Source organism: Haemaphysalis longicornis, unplaced genomic scaffold (assembly GCF_048455015.1).
Source record: "Haemaphysalis longicornis isolate Haplotype H1 unplaced genomic scaffold, Haemaphysalis longicornis Haplotype H1 scaffold_5, whole genome shotgun sequence".
Taxonomy (NCBI): domain Eukaryota; kingdom Metazoa; phylum Arthropoda; class Arachnida; order Ixodida; family Ixodidae; genus Haemaphysalis; species Haemaphysalis longicornis.
In genome coordinates, this window is record NW_027526385.1 from 184,697,352 (window position 1) to 184,724,236 (window position 26,885).

Sequence of the window (26,885 nt, forward strand, 5' to 3'; positions counted from 1 at the left end):
GCTGGACCCAAGTAGAGCCCCACAACGTACCGTCGTAACGGAGTCCCGTCGTAGCGACGTGACCTGGAGGCTTGGAAAGCCAAGCGGTTTATATACAGTTGAACCTCGTTATAAGAGACATGGATGTAAGAGACAAATGGGTATAAGAGACACTATTCACCCACATGACTGGCTGCCCTATCTTTCCCATTAAATTGACCTCTTTTATAACAGACATCGGATGTAGAAGACAGTTGGTTATAAGGGACAAGTCATCCTTGAACTTTAATCAACAGTCTCGCTTGTAACAGACATTTAAACTTCAGGTGCAGTGCCACCAGCCACTAATTGCAGTTGCTTCCATTGTGGAAACACAGGTGGACGACAGACGCCTGCAGTCACTATTTATTATACCTTCAGCAAACACAGTGGTTCAGTCAGCTATGAAATGACGATGAGAAGCCCTGCCAATGGAAATGCAACTTACAGAAGTGGTTGAAGCTTACTGCCATCCATTGGAGTGCGACTGCACATGCGCGCTCTCCCACTCGCGTAGCTCCCAATCAAGAAGCATCGCAGATGTTGAGCCCTGCAAGCGTAATGAATAGCCTGAGCACACAGCGGAAGAAGCTGTGCGCTCTGGCTATTCATCAGGCTTGTCAACTCAACATCTACGATCCATCTACCACAAACAGTGAAAGGAAAAAAAGCTTGCAGAATCGGTTGTAAAAAACAGTGTAAGTACAGTCACGAAGCAAACAAAGATTCAGAGCTGCTTCATAAATTCTGGGGGCCAAACATAAATTAGAATGAGCCTTTTGCAACGTCTGTAGCGCTCTTTCGAGCTTATTTTAGTCATACGGTGCCCACATTGAACTAGGGTCTAATTATTAAGTGAAAACTTGGTTCCCTGCTTATAAGAGACATCTCATACAAGAGACAGAAACTGCTCCCCGGTATGTGTCTCTTATAAAGGGGTTCAACTGTAGTCGTAAGCTATCGAACCTTGTGAACCGCTGGCGCTTGTCATACATCTCCCCGCTGTTCGGCGCAAGGGAAACTGTAGGTACATCTGAGGGAAAATATAAGCAGTTGACCGGCAGCACCCGCGTTCATTTAGTTAGGAATGCTCGCTGGGTTGACTTTTACAATAAAAAGCGGGAAAAACGTGGCAGTGGATTGCCTGCATGTGCAGGAGGAGAAGCAAGCACAAAAAGGACAGAGCTCCCGCTGGTGCAGTTTCAGGCAGGGGGTGCGCGAGCACTGCAGAGGCAGGAAATTTGAATTGCAAGGGGTAGTAGCAGTGAGCGGATAACGGCGCTGCAGCCCATGAATCACTGCTCTGCCCTTCCGAATGGCGCCCCTTGTGCCATTCGATTGTATCACTTGAATGCTAACTTGGTGTTAATGCACTCATAACTGTGCTTTTAGTACAAACTGCCAGCCCTTATTAGTATATCTCTCCTGCCAATATTATGTCACAGTGGCACTAAATTTGAAAGTTTTCCCAACATTTGTGGTTTTCTTTCGCTAAAGAAACGTCTTTTGTGAACAGGTATAAAAATACAAATTAAACGAATTGGTATTTTTGTCTTCGGGGCCCTTTAATGTTCTAGATTGTGCCAGAGGTGCCTGGGTGGTACCTGTCTTGGAATGCAGTATCGCGGCAGGGAGGGGGGGCACACTGGAGGCATTTTTTTTTACCTGAACCAGTGCAGATGAGTGTAGTGTTGTGTAGGCCAGTGCAGAGGGCTACTGGAGCTGTCAGTAAAAAAAAAATGAACATATGCTGCACTGTTTGCGCCAGTGCAGCCAGTGGAAGTGTAAACCCCCGCACTGCTGCCGTGCGTACAGGCTGGAGTGGCTGGTGCTGGACGAGTCGGACAAGCTGTTTGAGAGTGCGGGCGGCGTGCGGAGCTTCCGGGAGCAGCTGGGCCGGGTGTGCCAGGCGTGCAGCGGCAGTGCCCGGCTGCGCCGCGCCCTCTTCAGCGCCACGGCCACGGACCAGGTGGAGGCCTGGTGCCGCCTGCACCTGGACGCCTGCCTCACCCTCACCGTCGGCATCCGGTGAGCGTCCATCACGGCCACTGCTCCTCAAGACGTTCCCACTTGCGCGCACCGAAAGTGCCTGCCGCCTGGCGTACTATTCTGACGGGGCTAGCGTCACTAAATAAGGGCGTTTAGAGTATCGGCACCCGTTTTTCTCATTGTTATGTGCCGCCAGGATTTTCATTGGTCGGTCGGCACCATGTGATATTTGTTTACATATGGGCGGAGCCATTTTGTTTCTCGGCGCCTCTCCTCTCTCTCTGTCTGCTACCGGGCGCTAGAGCGGCCGGTCGCACTCTGTCCGTCACAACCGGCGGTGGTTTGGTTGGGAGAGATGGCAACACTGCAGGTCAGAAACAAAATGGCCCCCAGATGCTTCCAGGTGCATGAAGTGGTGATACTCTTAAGCGTAGGTTATTTAGTGACGCTAGACGGGGCTCTGGAGCAGCCACGCTATTTTACCATACATAATCCTTCCTAATCAACCTTAATCTCTACCTTAATTCATATCATTCCCTACCTTAATCCATAATTCACCCTAATCCGACTTAATCTCGCCGTACCAATCATTATTATCAAATCTGTAATCAGTGGAAAAATTCAGGGAAACTTGCACTCATGTGCGACACTTGAATGGCGAAGCTGTTGTACGTGAGCATTTCTGGACATGTGGTTAAAGGCCGGCTGCAACGAAAATTTGCCTGCCCCAAATTCTGTATCAACATGTGGTACGCACCACTAAAGTCTCTTGTGACCCAATTTTAAACTCCACACACGCGCAGTACTTTTATTAGAACCGTTCAAAAACACGTCACTTCAGCCGACGCAGCACCTAGTGGAGTGTCGCCACAACTGGTTGTCACTGCGGTGAACTTCCAGATGTGAACTTCCAGTCAGGACTTCTGTCTCTCCTCAGTCGCCCCTTACATGCGGCCCCACATGAGTAAGTGAGCAGCGTAATTTGTGCATCTTGTATGAATGATTGCTTTCACGTATTTTTGAAATGCGAGAAGATGAAGAAGTTGTGGGTTGCTGAGACAAAAAGGGCACACTCGAAGAGTGCCGGAGCCGTCCGCCCGCCGTTCGGTGTGAGGCGATTTGCCGGCGGCGAGCGACTATGGCAGTTTTACAAGGGCTGATTTTATGGTTGCGACAGTGCGGCAGGCTCTCTCGATGGACTCTAGGAGCACCCGAGACGCGAGTACGGCCTATCCAAGGCGATACACTCTTGGCACAGCTGGTCAGTGTGTCGGGCGTGCGAACGACTACGGCAGCTGTGCGGCGCACTGCGAGCTCGCAGCTGGCCTGCTCTACGAGTGTGCACAGGGCATGAACGAGTGCGGCAGCTGGCTTTGCGGTGCACTGCATGGTCGTGGCCAGTCGAGAGAGCTCGAGTGGCGCGCGTATGGCCGACGAGAGGCGGTACGCGGTTGTCTCTGTTGTTTGTTGCGGCCGGTCGGGGCACGAACAAGTACAGCACGCGGTGCACTGCACGGAATAGATTCAATTTACCCGACTTTGTGAAAAATGAATAAAAGCTAACCGCTGTTGGCAACATTTTGCTCACCGATTAGGACAATAAAAATGAAGGAAGCTCACACTAACGTGCGAGACTTGAAAGTAGTGAAGCTGTACGCAGCCTTCACGACCGTCATGAAGGTTAAGTCCACGATTGCAGCCAATATGCTTCTGCTTTGCTGCTACAACTGCCTTTACTCTATCATGTGTAAGCTTCCCTCATTTTTTTTGGAAGCGATAATCATTGGGCATCACCTTGAAGGGGTGTACGCTATGACGTGTCTTTCTCATTCCGAGCAAGTGTTGCTATGATTACAGCGAATGCTGGAGTTTCTTTTTTTGGCCCTGTGTATGCTTGGCTTGCAAACGTCCGCTGTGGACGCTGGGCATTCGGCATTTTTTGTCTTTTTAACTGCTGGGCGATCGCCACAATCTTGGCCGATCTCCCTAAGTGGGTATGCTAGGCTTGGCAAACGTGTGCCGGTGATGCTGGGCGCTCGTTGCGAGGTACCCATACACGAGCGTTCGGCCTTGTCTTGGTTTTGTTAACTGCCGGGCGGTTTCTGTGAGGCCTGCGCTCACATGTGCGCGCTCAGCAATTTCTTGGTATTTTTAACTGCTGACACGAAGAATTACGATATGCTAATGTTAAAATATTTGGCGGAATGTGTAATAACAAGGCAGGCAGCATTGAGTCTCGGGTAAGGTCACTGTTTCATGACGGCAGCGAAGGCACTGCAGTGCTTTTGTCACTGCATGACCTTTTATGTAGGCGGGTGCCATAATCTAAACACTTGGCTCGGGCAACCTGCTAACGGGAACAAAACTGCCCGTGTAATAAAAAATAATAAAATTCTGGATTTGAGCTTGGATAATGTGCGCTGAAAAAGAATTCTTGCATGCTAGCCGGCATGTTTCGGCGCTTTCCTTTCAACTTAGTTCTTTTATTTTTTTTTGTCTGCCCTCAAAAACGCAAAATTGTTCGATCACCACTGCCAATATATGCCTTGTGCCGGCCCCCATTCAGTGCTCAACATTGCATTGGTGCAACTATTTCCTGGCTCTCAGCTGTGCCTTGACTCCTTGCGATGGCCATGTTTACCTTTTAGCAGGATATTATAAGCACGTCTCAGCTGCTGACAGTGAAGCAATAATGTTTGCACGAACTTTCCAACCCGTGAATGTTTTGAGTTCTTGAAGAAATGGACGACCGGAAACACATCGAGCGTGCGCCGTCTTTTCGCGGGCAGCCGTGGGAGAATCAGCTGGCACTCGATTTCCGAGTGGAGCGTCACTCTTGGCCAGCCGTAATGGCCGCTCCTTTTTTCCAGGTTCAGTATGGAAAAAAAGAAGTTTTGATCTTTGTTTTTGATACAGTGCTGCATATTTGGGCCTCCAAATTTTTCATGTACCGCACGTTTTAAGGTAAGAATACCGGAAAACAGTGCATTAAAGGGGGACGAAAATTTCGTTGCAGTTGGCCTTTAAGTTTCAGTATCATTGTTTAATATTTGCATAGTTGTGGTGCTAGTAATCGTCGTCATGTGCATTGAAGACGTCATTGTTGTCTTCGCGGCGAGTAGTGCATGCAAATTCATCCTCGGCATTGTAGACTTCCATGAACCTAACTGGCAGAGCTTGCACTGAGTTGCACAAGGGTTGAACCATATCGAAGCTGCAGGATCTTCCTGCACGTGAGCACTGAAAACACACTACCACGCATTTGTGCAGGCTTGAAATTGTTTATTTACATGTTCCATCATTGCTTTGCACTGCGCTAGTAGTAGTCATCGTCGTATGCATCGATATTGTCATGTCCTCATACCAAGCATGCTAGCGCTTTACGACAGCGCTGAAGGTTTTCTGTTTCCGCTACAGCCACCTGCATGAGTTGGGGACTGAGCGGCCACCGCGAGGCATGCACTTACGAGTACTCCGCATTTTCTCGTTCCTCGTGGTTTTTGCCAGTTTTCTTTCTTTCTTTTTTTGCTAAAGCCACTTCGCATGCCGGGAATGTCCGGCAGTCACCGCATGCACGCACTAATGAGTACTCGCACTGTCTTGGTATTTCGTCCAGCAATAGCGAGCTTACAGCTTGTTGAAAAGCTCCGCTGTTAACTAATGTTAACGCTGTTAACGCTGTTAACACTGTTAACCTCATTGCCAAGGTGTAGCTTCAGGGTGTTAAACATCACAAACTGTTGCTCCACTTTAGTGCAATGCTTGAGCCCCCCCCCCCCCCCTGTATCTGAGCGGTGCTGTTCTGTGCAGGAACGCAGCGGCGGACCTTGTGGACCAGAAGCTGCAGTTTGTGGGCAGCGAGTCGGGGAAGCTGCTGGCCTTGCGAGGACTCGTCAAAGAGGTGCGGTTTGAGAGTTGTGTGCCCTGTCCTTTCAGAGTTGCTCCATATGCACACCAGTTGTGAAACTTCCCTGAAGCCAGCATATATAAAAAAACAGTCCACAGTTTCCCCCCCTCCCCCCCCCCCCCCTTTTGCCAGGACAAACGGGCTAGCATGGGGCAAGTAAAACACCTAAAATTACTAAGGTAGTGCCAACTGCTCCGTCCTTCTCCGCTGCTTTCCTCATTTTTACTTTCTCCTCACCCGCAGCGCCCGAGCCTCAGCCATGATTTAGGAGAATTGAACAAACATGTGCAAGCGGAGTGACTATAACTGCAATTACGTAGGCCTGCTGGTCAGACTGACCTGCAGGCCTACGGCAGTTCTGCCATTTTTGTTGACCTCTTCAGAGCAGATGCCCTAACAACGCTAAGGGCCGCTCACTGCAGTTTTCCTTGCAGTTTGCTCTGGGTTTTGCGCCCAATCACTGTTTGGTGGCATTTATACGATTTGTAGAGTCCTGTTTTACCGGCACGGACTAAGTGAGGTTGTTTCGTTTTATACTTTTTTCTACGAGAGGATGTTTGTGCGGGGTGGATGCCACTTGCGTATACGCGCAGCGCGGTGTTTGTTTACATGTGCGTCATGCTTGTAACATCTCAAGATAGTTCGTGAATGCGAAAAGATCGAATGTGAACATTTCAAACTGCTCTGTTAAGGCAATTCCGTTCTTGCATTTGTGTGATTATGTTGTGGTCATGCAATCACTGCACAGAGGGCTTGTGCATGGCTCGCGGCAGTACAGTGGAATCTCGATGATACGATTCTGGGTGATACGAATTTAGGGATAATACGAATTTCTTATAAGTCCTGGCGAAATTGCATTGTTTGCAATAGGAAAAATTTCGGCTCTTACGAATGGACCTGCGTGGGCCGGCGGATGAACGAACGAGCCGGCGAGGCGCCCGATTGTCGAGTGAGCAAGCGACGACGACGTGTCGGCTCTCTCTCCCCTCTTTGTGGCTGTTTCTCCTGAAATGGCCGTGCTGTTGTTTTTTGCTAGCCAAAACGTGCCGTACACTCCACAGGCGCGCTGACGCCGTCGCGAAACCACCCACACACAGCGCGGGGCGTGGACGGCTGCGGCAACATGGCGGCGGCTTCAGTTGCGAAGTGGCACTGGGTGCTGGAGCAACCACTTCTAACCGCTCTTTTAAAATATCGATCAAAGCACACACAAAGTTTCTCGTGCAGTAAATGAGCTAATAATGTGGGTGCAAATGGTGCTATAAAGCATCATCCGCCCCACTAGCGAAAGCGCCCATGAAATACGTGCCGGGCCTAAGCCTAAACATCCCTGGCGGAGCAAGCCGGCTGCCTCGAGCGCTTTGAAACTGCCAGCATGAGGCGCACGCCTTCCCATTGGCGCAATTCGTCAGGCTCCTCCCACTGCCACGAGCATCACGCGTCATTTTCCGACCGAAGCACAGGTGGCCGCTGGCCACCGATGTGGGCGTGAAAATATTGCGCGTGCAATGCCGATGCACACAAATCTTGTGTAAAAATTACGCCCACCTCCCCTCGCGGGAACCCTGGTGTGATGCGACACTGAGGGGGGTTCAAGCGCAAGCGGAGAGCAACCGTCGACCGAAAGGCCGCAGGAGAGCGGCACACCAGTTATATGCGCAGCGCGCCCGCAGGAGAGGAGACCGCAGAGAGAGAGAGTACTGCACATGCGCAGCACCGCGCGCAGCGCCGCCCACCGGTGGAGTGAGAGCGTGCTGGGCCGCACACCTACAGATGTTGAGCGAGAGTCGCTCTCATCTGGGCACGCGCCGGCGCCAGTGCGTCTGCCGTGGCTGTGACGCAACACAATCCAACACAGTCCATATCCAATCCAAGCCAATCCAATCGAATACAATCCAATGCCCCTCGCAAGAGAGTGTTTGCTATCGGAGAAGAAGGGGTGAGGGAGGAGAGTGCGGACGCCGCCGCCGCCGACGGACGCACGCAGGAAGGACAGAGCTGCCAACAAGAGATGCTCTCAGTGTCGCATCTAAAACGCTCCTGTAGTGAGCTTGGGCACCGTGAGTGAGGAGCTGAAAGTCCAGAAAGGACCACTCGGCGACATGGAGGTTAAAAAAATGCAGAAAAATGTCATGGATTTTTTTCACGCAAAAGTAAGAAAAGAAATAAATGAAAACTTTTTTTAGTGCTCAATTTTTTGGTCTGTGTTGGTTCGTACGAATTTCGGACGATACGAATATTTTTCACGGTCCCGCGAGATTCGTATCATTGAGATTTTACTGCATGCAGAACGCTTCATTTGCACATGCCGTAGTTAGAGTGGTGTGCTGGGTTCCTTGCTTTTGCCTTTCTTACGCTGGTTGTAAATTGTCATTAGCAACATTCAGGCTGCGCCCGCTTTTACTACCGACATACATGCTACCTTAAAGGGGTACTGACACATAATTTTGAAGGTGAGATAACTTTGGAGATTACATCATGTGCAAAATACCAGCGGCAAATATAGCCTGGAACGTATTTTAAACCAATTTTAAAGTATGCGAAACGCAACCGAGCAGCCAGCGGGGGATTTTGTGCAATCGACGTTCCCTGGATGCGGAGTAAACAAACAACATCCAAACACGCCACGAGTTTGTGTTGGCCGCTTTTGCACTGCTGGCATTTCTTGCTGGCTTGGCGCTCCAATCGGAGGTCGGAACTTCTGCATCATAGGGATGTACACTGGTCTCGTGGTGGACCATGTTTCTGCCTGGGCTGTTCTACTGGCCCTAAACCAGATGATGAAGGGCACACATGGTGGCCCACCAAATACACGCTGGTGTGCCAGAAAACATTGACTGCAAAGTTGGGCAGATGGAGGTGGAGGCGGCGGCGACTTTGTGCGTGTGTCTCAGCGTCCACTGGACAAGCACAAACTGCGATGCACCACCACAGATGTCTCGGGTGGAGACAGCAGGACTTTTCATGCCCCAGGAGAAGGTGCTCTGTATGGTTCCATAAAGGTCCCGAAGAAGGACTGCGTCAGCCACAGGCACAAGCAGGTGGGAGCTATGCTGCGTGCTCCTCTGGGAACACTTAGGCTCACCCAAGATGGATCAAACAGGTCATCTACGGCTGTGCCCTGAGAAGCCTCAAGCACGGTGGGCCATGCGTGCCATCGACCCATGAGGTGGCCAAGCCTGACCTTCATCCCGAGGGACGGGAGTCCCGGTGCAAGCGTAACCAGGGGCAGTATTCTCGTAACTGTCCCTTTTGAAAATGTCCCTTTTGCGTCCCTTTCATCGTGACGTACTTCCGGTTAAGCAAGTGGACGTTGGCAGCATGAAGGAAGATTAACAATAGGTTTGCCGCGCTTGTGTTACGTCACTTCCGGTTGTTTGCTTTTAGCCAATCGGGGCTCGCCAAAAGGGACACTTTTGAAAGGGACGCAAAAGGGACAAAACTCGAGAATACCGCCCCAGGACCTGGCCCGGAACGGGGAACCTCACCGCAGCAGCCGGCCCGAGTTCGTGTGCGAGGCATTGGAGCCTGTGATGAAGCCCTGGTGGAGTGACGCAGTGATGGCATCATCCAGAACTCGAACGAGAGCCTGCATGCCACGACCTGGAATGGGGCCCCAAAGAGCCACCAGCTGTTTCGACCAGGGCCTCGCCAGTAGCTACAGGGAAGTGGCAGAGGACCTCGGCTGCCATTGTCTGGACCAGGCCAGGCTTCAGAGGCAAAGCTAGCGTCTAGGCAAAGCCTTGCTGTCTAGGCAAAGCTAGCGAGGCGACGTGGGCCCTGCTGGGGACCTCCCCTACAGCGCTGGTCTGCTCTAGGTTCGAGAGGCATCACAGGACAGTGTCCACGTCTCGGCAGCTGCGGTGCTGTAGCCCTGCTGTTAACAGAACATTTTACAGCCACATGATGAAGCATGTCCTAGCTATGCTGTAGCAAGGGTGACCATGATTGGAATCTTCTACGAGTGCATTTTTCTGTTTCTTTTTCTTGCAGTACTGCGCTCTGCCATACGGGGTGTTTTCTTGTCTTTCTCTTGGGCTATGGTGACAAGACTGGTAGGATTGCATTTATATTGAATCAGTCAGGCAGGTGGTCCTTTTTGTGCAACCCTTGTGTTGATCGCAAAATTGCCATGTCCAGCCACATCCCCGTGGTTTCTTGTTCTGTGAGATCACATTCTGCTTTACAAGGTTTTTCACTGTCTTGCAGTTGAGTTATCATGACAGGACTGGTATCACTGCATTCGTATCAAATTGGTCCAACAGTTGATTCTAGCTCCGTATTGCTCTGGAAGCACGACACAACCCCTTTTGCTGCCAGTCAACTGGCCACCTTCATTGCAGGGCAGTGGCATCGATTTTGCATGTGCATCTTGTCTTGTTCTTGGCAGTGAATACAGGAGTCTGATTGCCAGCGGAAGTGGTCGTGTTGTGCTTGTGGGAGCAGCCTAGCAGACGATGGTTACACTGGTGGAATCGTCCAGCGTATGAAAATTACCCTTGCTGGTTCTTGCCGCTACCCACCGTGATAGCTCACTGACCCACCCGCTGGGTGGTGCTCCCACACTAACGCCACAATTGTTCGACGGCAGCTCAGAGAGATTCAAGCAGCGCAGAGTTGCAATTGTGTCCATCCCTCGTCGCATGACTGGACTGTGGCATTATTGTTAAAAAAAATTCACTGGTTCTACACTGCGCAGCGGATCGGGGGCAGCGGGGGATGTTTGAGTTGTTTCTCGGTTCGACCTTTGACCCCGTTCCCCCCTGCGCAGGGCCAGCTGCAGCCGCCCGTGCTGGTGTTCGTGCAGAGCAAGCAGCGGGCGAAGGAGCTCTTTGCAGAGCTGGTCTACGACGGCATCAACGTGGATGTGATCCATGCGGAGCGGCCCCAGGCGCAGCGCGACCGCGTGGTGCGGGCCTTCCGTGCTGGGCAGGTGTGGGTGCTCATCTGCACGGAGGTGCTCGCGCGGGGCCTGGACTTCCAGGGGGTCGGCCTGGTGATCAACTATGACGTGCCACCCTCCGTGGTCTCCTACGTGCACCGTGTCGGTGGGTGTGCTGCTTTTCGTAGGGGGGTGGGGGCACTGTAGGGAGCGTGCGACATCCGAAGAGGGCATGACGGCATAATAGACAAGGTGCGCCGCATCCCCCTTCTAGACAGGCATTTGTAAAGACGCACAATGCAGTCTTATAACGCTACCGTTTATAACAATATATTGGGTGTAATGATAGACAACTATGGCAGCGTCCGCTTTCGTATGCATTCAATGCTCAAATAAACCGCTTATTGCAATGCTCCAGTGCTGCGACGTCAGGTACAGTTAAACCTCGATGTAACGAACTTCAATGTAACGAAACCCTCGATGTAACGAACCACGGAATTTTTCGTAACTTCAAGTGTATGCACACCATGTATTTTCACCCTCTGTGTAACGAAGTCCCGTTTGCCGAAATTTCAATGTAACGAAGTTTCACGGAGAACTAGGCACGAAATTTAAGTTGTAGAGGTATATTTTGGGAGACGCAAGCGCCGAAATGGGATCTCAATAAAACGCAAACGGCAACACGGGCCGCCCGATGCCGCGGATGCAGCGAGCCGCGGAGTCTGAGCGAGCCCCTTGCTTAAAAACTGTGTGGCGTGCATACACGGGTGGCGCACTGTTTCTGTCGGAGCCTAATCGTCTACGCGGGCATCAGCGTGAACGGCATGGGGCGTTTTCTCACCGCAAAAACGCGCCCCGCAAGCCATATGCGCGCTGACACAGTCGCGGAGACCACCCGCGCGATGTGGGGTAGCTGCAGCGGCGGCTTATAACCGCTCGCTGAAACGCAACTCAATGGGCAAACGAGAGGGGCACGCGAGAAAAAAAAAAGCGTATAACGTGGGCGAAATTTTCACAGTAAAACCATAGTAAAACGTCATGCGCGCCTCTTACGAAAGCGCCCACCAAACGTCCTCCGCGTGGTAAGCCTAATCGCCTCTTGCGGGGCCGCCGCCGCCGCATGCCGCCGCTTTGCCCTTCGTTCGAGTTCGTTCATGCTCGTTGGGTTTCATCGTTCCATCAAGCATTTGTGAAGCTTTATGAGCCTTGTGCGCGCGTTTTTTTTTACACCCGCGTCTGCGATTGGGGAGGCGCGCACCCTATGGCGGGAGCTTCGAAGCGCTCGGGGATGCCGAGGATATTCGATTGGCGCTTTCATAAGCGGAGCGTAAGACGCTTTACAGTGAAAATTTCGCCCACGTTATCCGCTTTTTTTTTTTTTCTCGCATGCCCCTCGCGTTTGACCCTCGAGTTGCGTTTCAGCGAGCGGAAGCGCTCGCTGGAGATACATCGCGCGGGTTGTCTCCGCGGCTGCGTCAGCGCGCCTGTGGCTTGCGGGGCGCGTTTTTGAGGGGAGGAAACGCTCCATACGGTTCACTCTAATGCCCGCGTAGACGATTAAGCACCGATAGAAACAGAAATAATGCGCCAGCCGTGTATGCGCGCCACGTTTTCTTTTGCAGGAAATGCTTCACGGGATGAACACTTCATTAAAACCGCGAATTTCAATGTAGCGAAATTTCAATGTAACGAAGTAAATTACGAATTTTACCGACTTCGTTACATCGAGGTTTAACTGTATTACGATTGAGTCCGGTTACAATGCACACCGAAAATGTGAGCTGCCGTCATCTCTCCGTGCCGATGGCATGCGCCGTAAGCTGCAAGGCGCCGCGCATTCCCTCCACCCTTCAGAAAACGAGTCGACTGCGCCGCTTACGAGGAAGTGAGAGGAAGAGAGCAGTTTTCCTTCGAACCCCGTTCCAGGCACCCACTCACGAGCGATACTTGTGCTCCCACTTTTGTTTGTTGTGTCGTGTGCTGCGCGCCGCTTTGAGTTTGACTGGGTGCTTCCTCAGCTCCCTCCATCTTTCCGCGGAAGGGATGTCGGGGCCAATGTTTTGGAAACATCCGAGTGTCTCACTGAAGAGGCGATCATTGCGTGGATGCGTGCTGCGAACAGTGGTGACCGTGATGGCTACTCGGGTGCTGTCTTCATGGGAGGCCCAACGCAAAATACCATTCCTCGGGGACTTCGTTTTTATCGGGGAACTTTTGAAGCACTTATTGGTGCTCTTGGAAAAACATGTGCACCGACTTCAGGTGAAGCAAGCAAAGCCGACCGACTGTGGCTTCTTTTCTGCAAACAACTGGTAGTACGATACTGCTCGCGTGTGAATAAAATATTTTAATCTCTGTTTTAACTTTTGATTTTGCAATCCGCCTATAACAATTGTCGGTTGCACCGAAGGAACTTCCTTGCCACTTGGATGTTGTTATAAGTGGACTAGACTGTATAACTCAGTGAGCTGAATTTCACCGTGTTGACAGCACTGGATTTTTTTATTGGCCCAAACGAGAAAAAGGGCATGAAATATCTCAAGAGCAAGTGCGTCTTCGACGCGTCTGGGTAATGTGGCACTGTGCAAGACAGCACTGTCAAAAGTCACTGCATCTGTCAAGCAAACGCAAATTTATGCTGTTGCAGTTCACGTTCTTGAGCATTTTAATTAAACTTTAGCGCTATATACTTGCAAATGGTTGTGCAACTGCTCGTGTAACTGCTTGTGCAACTGTCATTAAAAACTAGGCGAAGAGGAAGCGTTAATACACGCTGGTTTGTTTTTGCACCCCCTCGCTTACAAACCGAGACATCCCTACTTCAGGGAAAAAAATTATGTGCTGATGTTTTGATTAGACTGGCTTGAATATTGACAGCTGTGATCAACAAGATTCTGAATGAGTGGCATTTAGAATGTGTGGAAGTGACCTCTACGTGGCTGCTGTATTTTTCATGCTACTGTATCTGATGCGTGCACAATGCACTAAGAATTAAATGAGCACTTTTTTGGCAACGTTCTTGTATTTGTTAATGCTTACAAGTGCTGCCTTTGCTGTTCTGGTTAGCACAATGCCCATAGGCAAACCAAATGCAATTAACAGACACTATAACACGTGACAAGTGCCGCAGTCAAACGTTCTTTTTGTCTTTTGCATGAATCACCTTCAGCAGTGACTTCCTTGGAGTAAGCTGTCGATACTGCTGATCAGCAGGTATTTTGTATCAAATTAACAAGTGCGGTAGCCGCAGCGAGTGATGAAAAAACGCCACAGTTCCAAAAACTCTCCTCGGTGCTGAAACAGATTTAGTTACAATTAGAACACGGAAAAAAAAAAAAGAAAAAGGTGAGGTATGATCTCAAACCTGTGTATGAAATGAACGCTCATAAACACAAAAGCACCCTCACATTTTAAAGTCGTCAGCTGCAGGAAACGACACGAAGCCCCGATGGCCCAAAAATTTTCTCCCACCTCCCCTTGTGGGAACCCCTGTGTAGATGTGACGCATAGGGGGTTCCGTTGTTGTTTCCGTTAGGTTGATTCTCCCATCGCGTGAAACGTGCCGTGAACCCCCTGCCGCGGCTATGATGCAACGTGGCGCGGCTATGACGCAACACAATCCACTTTAATCCAATCCAAGCCAATCCAATCGAATCCAATCCAATGACCCTCGCGAGAGAGTGTTTGCTATCGGAGAGGAGAGGGGGTGAGCGGCGGAGAGCGCAGCTCGCGCGGCGAGGAGAATGGGGGAGGGGTGTGGATGGACAACAACGCCGTATGGAGGGACAAGGCGAGTGAATGAGATGCAGTCGCATCTAAAAGATCCCCGCAGGGCGCGAGAAATGTTGGCGGCCACGCCAAGTGTTAAACAACCACATCTTTCACGCGATGCACACAATGTGTATCCTTAAAGTTCGCTGGTCATGGAGGCTTGGTCGCGCCGAAAATCGAAACAACTTCATTTCCAGAGGAGAATTTGGGTAAACATTTGCACAGTTCACAATGTGGCACTTCGTGTGCACACTACAACGCTACCGTCTCTGTCATCTGCTCGGATCCCCGCCGCATAGTTGACACCCACGAGGTGGTGGAACAGTCCTGTTGCACAGTCCCTGTACTTGGGTACAAGATAAAGGGGCCACGAAACATGGGTTACTTCGGAAAAACCAGCCTTTGCTAGCTCGCTCTTCTCCATTCCAGCCACCAAAGACGTATCGTTAACCGCTAAAATGCAAGAAGTGTTGAAAAACTTCAAAATTTCGCGTTACAGTGATGCAACATGGGCTGGAGGGATGTAGTTTGTGATTAACTGGCAGCGCCTACATTCATTTAGTTAGGAACACTTGTTGGGTTGGTTTTTACAATAGTGAGCAAAAAAAAGTGGCAGTGCAAGGCCGGCACGGGGGGGAGGGAAAGCAAGCATAAAAATTTGAAGCCGGTCCGCTCAATGTGAAAGCTGTCGGAAGTTCAGAGCACTGATTCGCCATAATGGGTCGTGCGGCTGTTTCCCGCTCACTGCTACCACCCCATGCAATTCAAATTTCCCGCCTTCGCAGTGCTCGCGTGCGCCCCCTGCCAGGAACTGCGCCAGCGGGAGTTCTGTTTTTTGTGGGTTCAATTTCGTATGCTCGAGCTGTCTTGCTGCATTTCGAACGCCTATTTTTTTTTCTGGTGCGGCTGGAGCCTTTCTGCGTTATTTCGAACGCGCCGTTTTCTTCTTGTGTGTGGAGCCTTTCTGCGGCATTTCAAGTGCGCCAATTTTTTCGTGAGTGGCCACTTTTTTTCCACTGACTATCGCAAAAACCAACCCAGTGAGTGTTCCTAACTATATGAACGCAGGCGCTGCCAGTTACTTTGCCTCAAGTGTACGTATAGTCTTCTTTGCGCCAGACAACGGGGAGGTGTGTCACAAGCGCCAGCGTTTCACGAGTTTTGAATGCTTATGACTATATAAACCGCTTGGCTTTCAAAGCCTCTGGGGTACGCCGCAACGACAGCGCTACGACGGAACGGCCTGTTGCTCTTCTTGGGTCCAGCGAGCGAGCTATGACTACGGGGCTAGCGCTTGAAGTGCTCTGCACTTAAAGGTGCCAGCGCTAAAGCGCATGGCTATGAGTGTGTGAACTGCACGCTAGCATTCAAGTGATACGATCGCAAGGAACTGCAGGCCCAGCCACGTTCCTTGGCCCTGGCAGAGCCAATAACAGAAATAAGTTCCTCTGACAGCATAGGTGAGTGGCTGGAAATTCGCCACTGGTTCCTATGTTTTCCTTGATGTCTCGGTTATCTGTGTGAAGTTTGCAGCCAAGTTGGTGTCACTGTTATTTGGACAAAAACGTCGTTTTAATGAAGCAGAGTGGTATTTTGTCATCGTGGCCCCCTTTAGCCTTTGCCAAGTGCTTGTGACAGTATCTGGCTGCCTCAGGAAGTGACGTTTCTGTCGTGGTTCTCCGTGTGACCAGGGCCAAAGAGGAGCAGATGAGAAAGGCGGTCTTATACGCCTCGAGCGCGGCCTGTAGGGGCGCCACTGAAATCCCCCTAGCGGCCCGTTTCGAAAGCAGGAGCGGGAGTCCCCGGCCCGCTCCCCCCTGTCGCCGTTGCTTTTGGGGTTCGTTCAAGACAGCGATTTACCGTTTGTCCCCGTTCGAAATACCGAATAACGTGGAGCAGGCACTCTGTTTGCAAGCCTGGTGGGTTCACGAGAGTATAAACGTTTATGACGCGATCTTAGAAAGATCTATATGAGCGCCGGGCGTGTGTCACAGGCCAGCGTCCCGAAGCGAGCATTTGCATGCAGCTGATTGCAATTCCGCTGCCCTGAAATTTAGTGGCAGTGTCTCTGTAAGCAGTGTTTCCTCCGATGGTCATGTTGCGGCCATACACACTATGATGTAAATCGACTTTGTGCAGTACAAAATCTAGCGGAGCACTCATACCTGACAGCACGCAAGTTACGCCTGCCAATATCACATATCAGATATTGCTCAGCACCCTGAACAAGCCAATGCGGCATAAATTTCGCAAACATTGTACCAAAGAAGTACGATGGATAATGCAAAATTACACTCCGGAGTCAGCACACGACGACAAATTTAATGCTGGCTCGTCTTGTCCCGAGGTGAGCGCTCGCAAAGATTTATCTGTTACATTTATCCTCCACGAGAAGCGCGAGGATGGGCTTATAGAGTAATCCGCGACCGCGACCAAACGCTTCTTAGAAACATCGTCGTATGACACAGGGAGACTGCAGAATCTAGCATAAACCGAAATCAGAGACCCTTATCATTTACGACACTCTTCAAACGAGCCCGTGGGTACGAGATTTCGGCGCACGTTAAGGATCTTCAGGTGGTCAAAATTAATCCGGAGCTCTCCACTACGGCGTGCCTCATCGTCTCCGTTGCGTCGGCGTGTTAAACCCTGCAATCAATCAATCAACTCTTTCGACGACACCTCGTATTTCTTGTGAACTGCCTACCCTGTATTCTTCGAAAAATGCGTCCGCCGAGTGATCAGCCGATCGTTGAAGGCGAAAAACAAACGAAAAGTGAACACGCAGCTTGTGTGTGTGATTACTAAAACGTTCATATGTTGATTTCGCTCCGCATTTGTAAACAAACGATAGTTGAGCGCCCTCCTCCTCACCCCCCCCCCCCCATGTCTAGCGAAATATCAGTGCATTTCGCATCTAGTTGGTCTGGTAAATACTACCTTGCTCAAACAAACGTCTTTAGCATTTCAGAAGCTGCTCTCGGTTTTTTTTTTCATTCCCGTACGACTATTCGATTTATTCCTGACTTGCAGACCATTCATTTTCCCGTGGTTTTATTAACATATACCTTGGTTCTTACTATACGGAATGAGTGGGCACATATCTGACAATGCACAGCCTTTTAGTGTACTTAACATTTTCGCGTGGCTTATATTGCCATAAAAGGCACAAGTTTTTGTCAGCTATTGGGTTATCACATCCCCGAAATATATTTTTCTACGACGTACATATTCGAAGCAAAGCCGCATTTGTTGTTTGCGCTGCAAAACGAACCAACCTCTTACAGTGCCAATGTCAGGTCTAAACGAGGTGACAATAAATAGAATTCACTTGTGCTGACGTGTTCGAAGGCGACAGCGGTGATATGCTGCTGCCGTCGCCGACGACCGCAAGAGCGGCCAAGAAGCGCGCAGAACCGCCTCCCTGGGTAGCTCTTGTTGGCGTTCGAGCGCTCTACCAAGACGCAGCTGTTTTTTTTTTTAAGTGCCCTAAACATGCAGTTAGGTTACAGACGTCACCATAACAAGTTATTTAGTGCGCGGAAAGGCAAAGAGAAGCGAAAGAGAACCAAAACACTGCATGACCACCTATCAGCCACGCAGCGCTAATCCCGCAAACGCCGCGGAGAAGCGGCGGCAGGCGGCGCAGCGATCGCGAATCTCGAGGCGTATACAGGGGCACTAGCACGCACACTGTCCCAGGCAGCTGCGTCGGTGGCAGTGCGGTGTCTGCTGGCTTCATTCCCCGTCATGACCTTAGCGCTGTCTTTAGGAACAATGGTCTTTCTTGGCATGTCCAAGCTCAAATGTTTCGGTCGCTTTTGCCTGGTTGCATGACTGACACACCTGGCCGGCTAGACGCACCCCCAACTAGCGCCACCTGCTGGTTCGCTTGCAACACTCTTTCTGTTTTCTTTAGCAAACTGCTGAATACGCTTCGATGTTTGTCCCCAGTGGCCAGGGCTAAAGAACTGGGTTTTCACGGGAACAGCCTGGGTTCCGGCCCCCGTAGTTCTAATTTCCTGCAACGTGTTCTCTTCGGTCAATCATACGCATTCTTTTCTATAACAAGGATGTTATGGTATCTTTCAGGGCAGCTTAGCATACCAACACGTTTATTAATAAAGGGGGGACGTGGCTTTCAAAATCAACTTTTTTATTTCTTCGTGGATTTTGATGAAAATTGGCACAGAAACTGGAAATGCTTCTGTGATAACGCCATAAAGTAATATTTTGAATACTTTTTGATTTATTAAATTTTCTTTCTGTTCCACTTGTATCGAGCTTGAGTGGCTTATAAAACATGATAGAAAACTTGTTGGAAGTTCTTTGCATTTCTAAATGAATGGACGAGGTCGTGACAGTTTTAGAATTTTTTTACAACAAAATATTTTTTATTTTTTATTTTTTTAGAGGTTAATGTGCAACAGGCATGTTGACTGTGAGCGGCTAAAAAAATCACAAAAAACAAATGTGGAAAACCAAGATTTTCACAACCTGAACTGTTCATCAAGGAATTTAATGCAGCAAACGGAATCAAAATAGATCCTGCGGTCACAAAGAAATCCCTGGTACAAGCGACAGAGGGGGCAAAAAAAACTGTTTTGAGAAAACGGCTTCCAAAGTTGCAACATAGGTTTCACTTATTAAAAGTGGTCAGGGTTGCAGCCTTTCATGTCCTTTTAAACATGGGGCTTCTGGAAGGCCTTGCCTTGAAATCGGGAGTGCCTTTTACAGCCTTTTTCTTTCCACAAACCACCATTTTCAGCTCCTCCGTGAACAGTACGTAGCCCAGTTTGCAGACCAAATGGAGGGGGTGATAGTTTTCAATGGGCTTTCAACGCAAAGTAGGTTAGCTGGTTGGCTGTATTGCACTGGACAACTTCCATTTGCAGTGTTGTCACCATGGCAACAAGTGAAGCATTTTTTTTACTTGGAAATTACTCTTGGCTTCTTTTGTTTTATAGTCTTGCCTGGAGCAGCAACTTCGTACTCATACGTGCAGGTGTTAATTGCCAAAAGTTTCCATACCACAAGGATGCAAATGAGCTACTTTGAAGCTTGGTATAATATTCTCCATAACTCCAACTTCAATGCAAGAGCATATTTTTTTACTAATTTTGACATTCAAGGCATCCAATATTTCTCGCAGCACGGCCAGTATGCCCTAAGCCAGTGATTCTCAAATGGGGGTCCGCGGACCCCTGGGGGTCCGCGAGAGCATTTGAGGGGTCCGCGAAGCCTACCTCAAAGCTTTTACTCAAAGCTTTTCTCGATTTTGCCAGCACTTTCTTGCAATGCAAAAAATGTAGCTTTGTCGCATTACATGTACGTTTAGTTTCTCCGCGTAGCACCTATTTTAACCCCTTAAGTGCTTTGGACGAGCAGAGCTCGTCTTTGCGGAATAGGTACTGCCCTATACTGTTCAGGACGAGAAGCACTCGTCTACGGCTTAGATTGTGTGCCATCCACTAGATGGCAGCATTTACTCGACGAATTAGTTTTCTCCTGCGGCAAGGCGCGCTTTTTTTATGAAAAGATGGCCTGCGGTGGCGCCGACCCATGCATAGCTGGCCCGTCAACTCGAAAAAGAAGCTTTTCATTTTCGTCATTTTCTTCAAGTGATGGTGATTCGGCTACAGATGTTTATCTTGTGTCTGGAAGTGAAGACAGCGATGACGGTGTATTGAGCAGCTCCACCGCTGATGATGAAGACAGCGGGGAAGCGAACATCGCGAGTGCTCGCGAGTGGATCCTGCTTGATGTGGACAATCCTCCTGTGAAGCCTCCTCGCTTTCCATTCTTGGTCATTCCAGGCCAGACTTTCATATTGTCATGGCCGGGTGACATTGTGGAATATATTTAGCAGTTTCTGGACGACGAACTTAAATCATTAGTGGTAGACGAAACCAATCGCAAAGCGGCTGAAAAGTTGAAATGCTCTCCTCCCAGTGATCACTCCCGCCTCAAAAAATGGGTGCCAGTGACAAAGGAAGAGATGTGGGTATTCCTTGCACTCCTGCTATTGCAAAGGTGCTTAGCCTACACAAGTGAAGAAAGATGTCGCATCTGCAACTGTTCTATTTATAAAGTTTTTAATTTTATTAGCAGCAGGCAGCTGGTTTCCTATGTATTCATCAGAAATAAACTTTATTCTGTTGATTTGACTAACTATGTGGTACAAATATTTTTTCAACATCGACTAGCTGCTTTTTAGTACAATCCGATTCGAAATCAGCAATAAAAAAAATAGGCACTTTTGGTCGGGAAATTCTAAAAAAAATAAAGCACTTAAGGGGCTGACAACTGCTTTTTGCACGACAAGCCAGCTATGAGAAGGAAAAAAGCATACACAGAAGAGGCAATATATAGGTGTTTAGAAGAATTTTAGATTCAAGACCAGATTATTTAACATGGTGCGCATCGTCATTAGCGTCAACCATAAAAGGCGGGCATCGAATAAGTGTGTGGGCTACGTAAGCTGCAAGTAGAAATTGTTTGACATTATGACACCAAACAACATATGCTCCATCGTGGGGTCCCCCATCACTTTAGCAAGCCCAAAAGGGGTCCTCGGGGCAGTCATGGCTGAGAACCACTGCCCTAAGCCATAGATATATGCATCGGTATCAATAATTTCCCTAAAAAATTCACTGTTAAATGCTGCGACACAAAGGTAAATTTTTAACGCAGAGAACATATTTTTATTCCTATATCCCTAACTCAAACCTGTTTATTAGAAGTGCACGGGAAACCTTGCACAAGAAAAGCGATATGGCTCGCATGCATTGCAGTGCACGCTTACCGCGACATATCGTACTTTGATTATCCCTGATATGGCTGGTCAGGTTGCTTTTAAGATTAAATCTGTCGCAGGCACTAATTACAACTACTGGCGTTCAACCATAACCGGTTGTGCACTCACGTGATGCTGCAATGCGCAGCGGCTATGCCGTGCACGCCGCAGCATTTGACGCGTCGACCGTTTCTTTCCCAAGGCTGGCGAGCCCGCAGTCAAACATAGCAATAACTAAGCGTGTAAACTTCGCAACTTCGACGAAAAGTTCACTTCGTGCACCACTATCACAAGCGGGTCTGGCGACGGTAGAGTCACGTGCACCACGATGACCTTCGCCTTTCGAGCCACACATCTTCCCGTAATCTTGCTCGGGATCTCAGGCCTTCCCATCGCGATGACGTCCGTGTTGAATACCACAAACTGAACAGAAACTTGGCCGAGCGAAGCAGCGAAAATGAACTCAACCCGCACGCTACGCAGTTCAGGCGGCCGCCATCTTGTGTTGCACCGCGACACCCAATCAGGAGGGTCGTTTTAGCGCGCCCCGACCGGAGGACCAATAGCACTTCAGCATTTATTTCTAGCTTCGTTTGTGCGCCGTTTCTTTTCTGCCATTTGTGCGTTTGTGAACGAACGAAGGTAAAAGAAACGAGCGGAACTGGAAAGACGATCGGTCGGCCGCTCTAACGATATCAAAATGGCCGCGCCCGGTGGCACCGTTGCGTGGATACAGCGCTCCGAAAATTGACGTTTTTTTTGCTCTTTTGCGCTGATATTTTGTCACCGCGCCTGGCAAAAGTATTTCTTTATGCCACTTTGCGACGCTTTTCAGCAGAAAAACTTTGCAGACGCACAGAATGGGAAACATAGAAGCCGAATATATGGCTTTCAAAAAAACGATGTTCTGGTCATTTTTCTGAAGTTGAAAGCCACGTCCCCCCTTAATAAAATCTCAGAGTCTTCTGGTACGCTGCGAAAAAGTGTCGAACGTGCGTTTTGTGTAGACAGCTAGGTTTGTCAAACGTGCTGCCCCCTCGTGTTTTCGCTGTAATCGGGAGCCCCCCCCCCCTTCCCTTCCCATGTGGCTAAGCGCTGGGTGTCCTTGTGTGCGCGCCTGCAGGCCGGACGGGTCGTGCGGGCCACCCAGGCCGGGCTCTCACCTTCTTCACGGAGGACGACGTGGCCGAGGGCCGGCTCAAGAGCATCGTGCACCTGCTCAGGGAGGCCGGCCACCCGCTGCCCGACTACCTGCTCGGACACCAGCCCAGGTGGGGGAGCTCAGACAGGGGTGCATGCACCCTCGTCAAGGGGTAGATGGGGTCATTGCACCCTGCTGGGGAGTGGTTGGGTTGCAGCAACTGCGTGCCTCTTCCACCCGAGGGCACCCTGGTTTCAGACGGCACTGTTTGCTTCTCCTCTTTTGAACAGCTTTCTCCTCTACTGAAAGTATCGTATTTACCCGATTATAACGTGCCCCCGATTCTAACGCGCACCCGATTTTCCTGGCAGAAAACCCAAAAAAACTTGCACCTCCAATTGTAACGCGCACGGGACTTTGTGACCGAGACAAACGAATGCGAGAGGAATGGGCGATTTATTTCCCGAAGTAATCTCACTCATCTCACTCCTCGTCGCTCTCCGCTGACCACAACATCTCGAACTCGGTGTATTCAAGCGCGTTCGCGATGCCACACTTCTGAACGAACGTTCAACCATGGTCTATGGGATCGTGGCTCACGCCTCGCACGCCCATCCCGAGAGCTCCAGAGGTGCACGCTTCAGCCCACCGCTCGTTTCGAATGCGTGGGAGCCGCTGCTGCCATTGCTGTTATCAAGCGCGCAAGTGAAACGATTTGACGATTTGTGTGAACTCCGATAGAAAAGCCTAGGCGCCTAGACTTGCTGCGTCCGAAAAATCGTTGCTAAAAGCTTTGGCGCCATCTTGAGATGGCGATGGTGATGGGTGGGACAAAATTTCCGCAGTTTCGGCAGTTTTGGTTTTGTATCTGATTCTAACGCGCATGCGATTGTTCGGCCTATTTTTTCGGAAGAAAGTGCGCGTTAGAATCGGGTAAATACGGTATCTGCACGTTTCTTCCTACCCAGTTGTTAATGTTGACAGTCAAAACTAAGTTGCATGCTAGAACGGAGCCTATTCAGTAGGTGCGGGTGGCTGAAGCTGGGATAAGTCGCCACAGCACTGCCTCCCTGTGATGGGCAGTAGTGCGTGGAGGTGCTTTGCACTGTAGCAACTGTGCCGCAAGTCCCAATCACTTCCTCATCCAGGTGCTTGGCAGTGTTGTCCGTCTTGTCATCGACTTGAATCCGTGGCCACTTTAACGTTCGTGAGGGGGCGTTTCTGCGTCCTTAGGGTCGCACTGCTATGGGCACTGTGGTGGTTCAGATCCAGTGGTGTCCAAGGTCACGAACATGCTGCCGAAGGGGTGACAGAGTGGCTCCCCTAAGTGAACTGCAGAGGCTCCTTCCCTTGATCTGCGCGGCTGGGTGACTAGACGTGTCTTCCATGCACACACCCCCTTCCTCTTCCCTGGCTGCCTTGATCGGGACTCCGCCACTGGGGAGGCAGCTGTCTTCTGGCACCACAGGCCTGGCTGGAGGAGGGGAGGCAGTTCTCCTTCTGCTTGCTGCCTGGAGTGGTGTCCAAGGCTAGACCAGCCGAGTTGGATTCCGCTGGAACTGCCGCCAGCTTGCGAGACACCTCGTTGCACCTTTGACGCGCCATTGTCAGTTTCCACATCCAAACGTGGGTGGAAGTGCCATCCAACAAACAACTTCCCGGTGCTGTGTCGGGGTTCATATTGTGGCTTTGGTTGCTTTAGAATTCATCCCTTGGGCCACCTGGCAGAAGACCTGCCAGGCTGAAGCTTGTAGAACTCGCGGCGTCCCAACGGTTGTAGGAGTCACTTGCATTTCACAATATGTTCTTCATCGGGTACTGTGGGCCCTTAACTGAGCTCCGCACCCGGACAGCTTGCTGCTCTAGGCTGCAAGGACTGGAGAGAGGGCTTGCCAATGGGCCTGGTCACTGCACTGTTTAGATCACTGGACGGCCCAGGGAGGGAACTCCACCAACTTCTGTCCACTCCAGAGAGATGGCTGTGGAAGAGCCCACTAGGGCTGCCCTCTGGCACCCAAAAGGCCACCGCCCACTCGGTCGATGCTTGGTGGCAGGTTGGGAAAAGCTGGAAGAACAGCATTCCCTTCCGGTTTTCGGTCTAGCCAGAGTGTTTCTTTGGAATGGCCGGTCAGGAGTGACTCGGGTGTACTTGGCTCTGAACAAGTTCAGGCTGAATTCCCTCCATCAAAGTGGACTTGGGAGTCCTGTGCACAACAAACGGCTGCAAAGTGCCTCTTATTTTTGCCAAAAATGTGCGGTGCATTGTACAAGCTTGTGTAGCATGACCACAGTGGTTGCGAAAAGTTGCGCAGAGTACGCTTTCTTGTGAGTGTTGTGAACACCGGCTGCGTTGAGGCTTGGTGGCGCCAGCCCCTTTCTTCATAGCAAAAGCTCCACTGCGCCGTGTCTCGTAAGGTCATTCATCGCGTCGCAATGACCTTGAGCTGCCGCAGCGAAAAGGTGGCAGCTGTGGTGTCGCGCCGTGCGATCTGCTGGCAGGAGGCGCCGCAGCGGCGCTGGCTCAGAGCCTCGCTGCTGTGGCACCGTGTGGCTGGACGAGGTTCCAACGGCTGCTTTACCGGCCCTTGGTCGCTCAGTCTCGCCACGGATGGCGCGCCGGCTGGGCCGTCTGAGCGTGTGCTTCAGCACAGGGGGCAGGCTGAATCCAGCCGTCCGGTGGATACACGACGGTGCAGTGTACTAGAAGAGAAAGGTGTGTCGTTCGGGGCTGGTTGGAGGCTTTCCTTTTGCGACGAAAATTTCCGCTGAGAGAAACTCCTGCTGTAAGCAGCGCCCCTGGCGGCCGCTGCTTTCCAGTTGGTTTCAGAAGTTTTGTCTTGTTAAATTAATCCTCATTAATTGCCCTGGATAATCTTATTGTTTTATTTTACGACATAAATTCTTATAAAACCCGTCAAATAACTGTTTAGTTTGATTTAATAACGTACAGGTGGCACTGGCTGCAACAGGAGGGCGCCGGCTTGAGGGCGCCGGCTGCTCCATACAATTTTTTCATCGCAAAAGGGACCTGCGCTACACACCTTATCTTCGAGTACACTGTAACGACGGCTTTATGGATGGCAACCTGCCCATGCTCAGCGATTCCGTGTGCCAAATTTGTTATTGGTTATTTGGGTTTCTTTGGTTCTTTCGAACGCCACTGCGCCAACTTGCACTGCATTCGATCCCCATTTCCCCTCTGGTGCGCATCTCTGCCCTCGTCGTTGTTATTTCGTCTGTCTCTCGGTCTCTTGTGCTTAGTCTTTGCCGAATTACCGTGGGGGAAGGGCACACCTTCTGTTGGCTCGACACTGGGCCTGAATAAGAATCTATATTGCTTGGCTAGGTTGGCAAAAGCGCGCACCTGGCTGGCGTCCACCAAATGCACATTTACGCGGATATCCTCTGCAAAAAAGTGTCCACAGCTGCCAACTCTGCTGAAGCGTTCCATAGTGTTCCACACATTTCATGGTGCGCATACATCACACACACAAAAAAAACACGGAGGGATATTCACCTTGTTTTGTTCCATAGAATGGACTAGGAAAAATAAACATGAAGGAACACTTAGCACTCTCTGTTTCTTATAGTGCATGAGAAGAAAAAAAAACGGAAAACACCGAGCGAGTGCACAGTAAATTCCCATTGGCTTACGACGCGTTTCATAGTACTAGTACAGTGTAGACTGCTTATAACGTACCGTATTTACTCGCGTAATGAACGGACTCGCATAATGAGCGCACCCCCAACTTTACTTGACAAAATTAGGTTTTGTTTTCCCCCGCGTAATAAACGCACCCACAACTTTCCAACCCTACAGCCCCACGAATGGCCGCACTGTAGCTTTCCCACTTTACCCGCTCCCGCTGATGATGATTGCTTATACAGCCTAGAGCCTCTTTCGGAGTAAAAACGGTGTCGTTGGAAAGCCAATCACAACGACGCTCAGTCGGCTCAGTCCGCTGAGTGTCTCAGCCCTACTTTTATTCGTGATAGCTTTGTTACTCGCTTGATTTTTTGCTCGTGTTCCACTTTTCACTCGGCGATGGGCCGAAATGTCAGTTACACCGCCAGTCGTAGGTCAAAGGTTGTGGAGTACGCAGTTGAGCATGCTAACCGTCCTGCCGGTCGATATTTCGGAATTGATGAAGGAAGCCTTGACAAACAAAGGCGAGTGTAGTTGAATAAAAACGCTGTGTGTTTTCCCTTTGTGTACGCGTATATTTACTGGGAAACGTAGGTTGCCTAATGCATTATTTTGTTTCGTGGCGGCCTTCTTTCGTCACTCCTGAAAAGTTTCGGGAAAATAACCCGCATAATAAACGCACCACCAACTTTGCTTCTGTTTTACGGCAAAAAAAGGGCGTTCATTTCGCGAGTA

At 50.1% G+C, this 26,885-nt stretch overlaps 1 protein-coding gene across 1 annotated transcript in view; it reads left to right on the top strand.

Annotated features, from left to right (window-relative positions):
- Ais (DExD-box helicase 52) overlaps positions 1–26,885 on the top strand; it is a 59,057-nt gene that overhangs the window by 24,188 nt on the left and 7,984 nt on the right. Inside the window, exons 9-12 of the mRNA XM_077671405.1 lie at positions 1,834–2,046; positions 5,818–5,908; positions 10,686–10,962; positions 22,487–22,634. Coding sequence (XP_077527531.1) covers positions 1,834–2,046; positions 5,818–5,908; positions 10,686–10,962; positions 22,487–22,634 — 729 coding nt within the window. The remainder of the gene's footprint in view (positions 1–1,833; positions 2,047–5,817; positions 5,909–10,685; positions 10,963–22,486; positions 22,635–26,885) is intronic.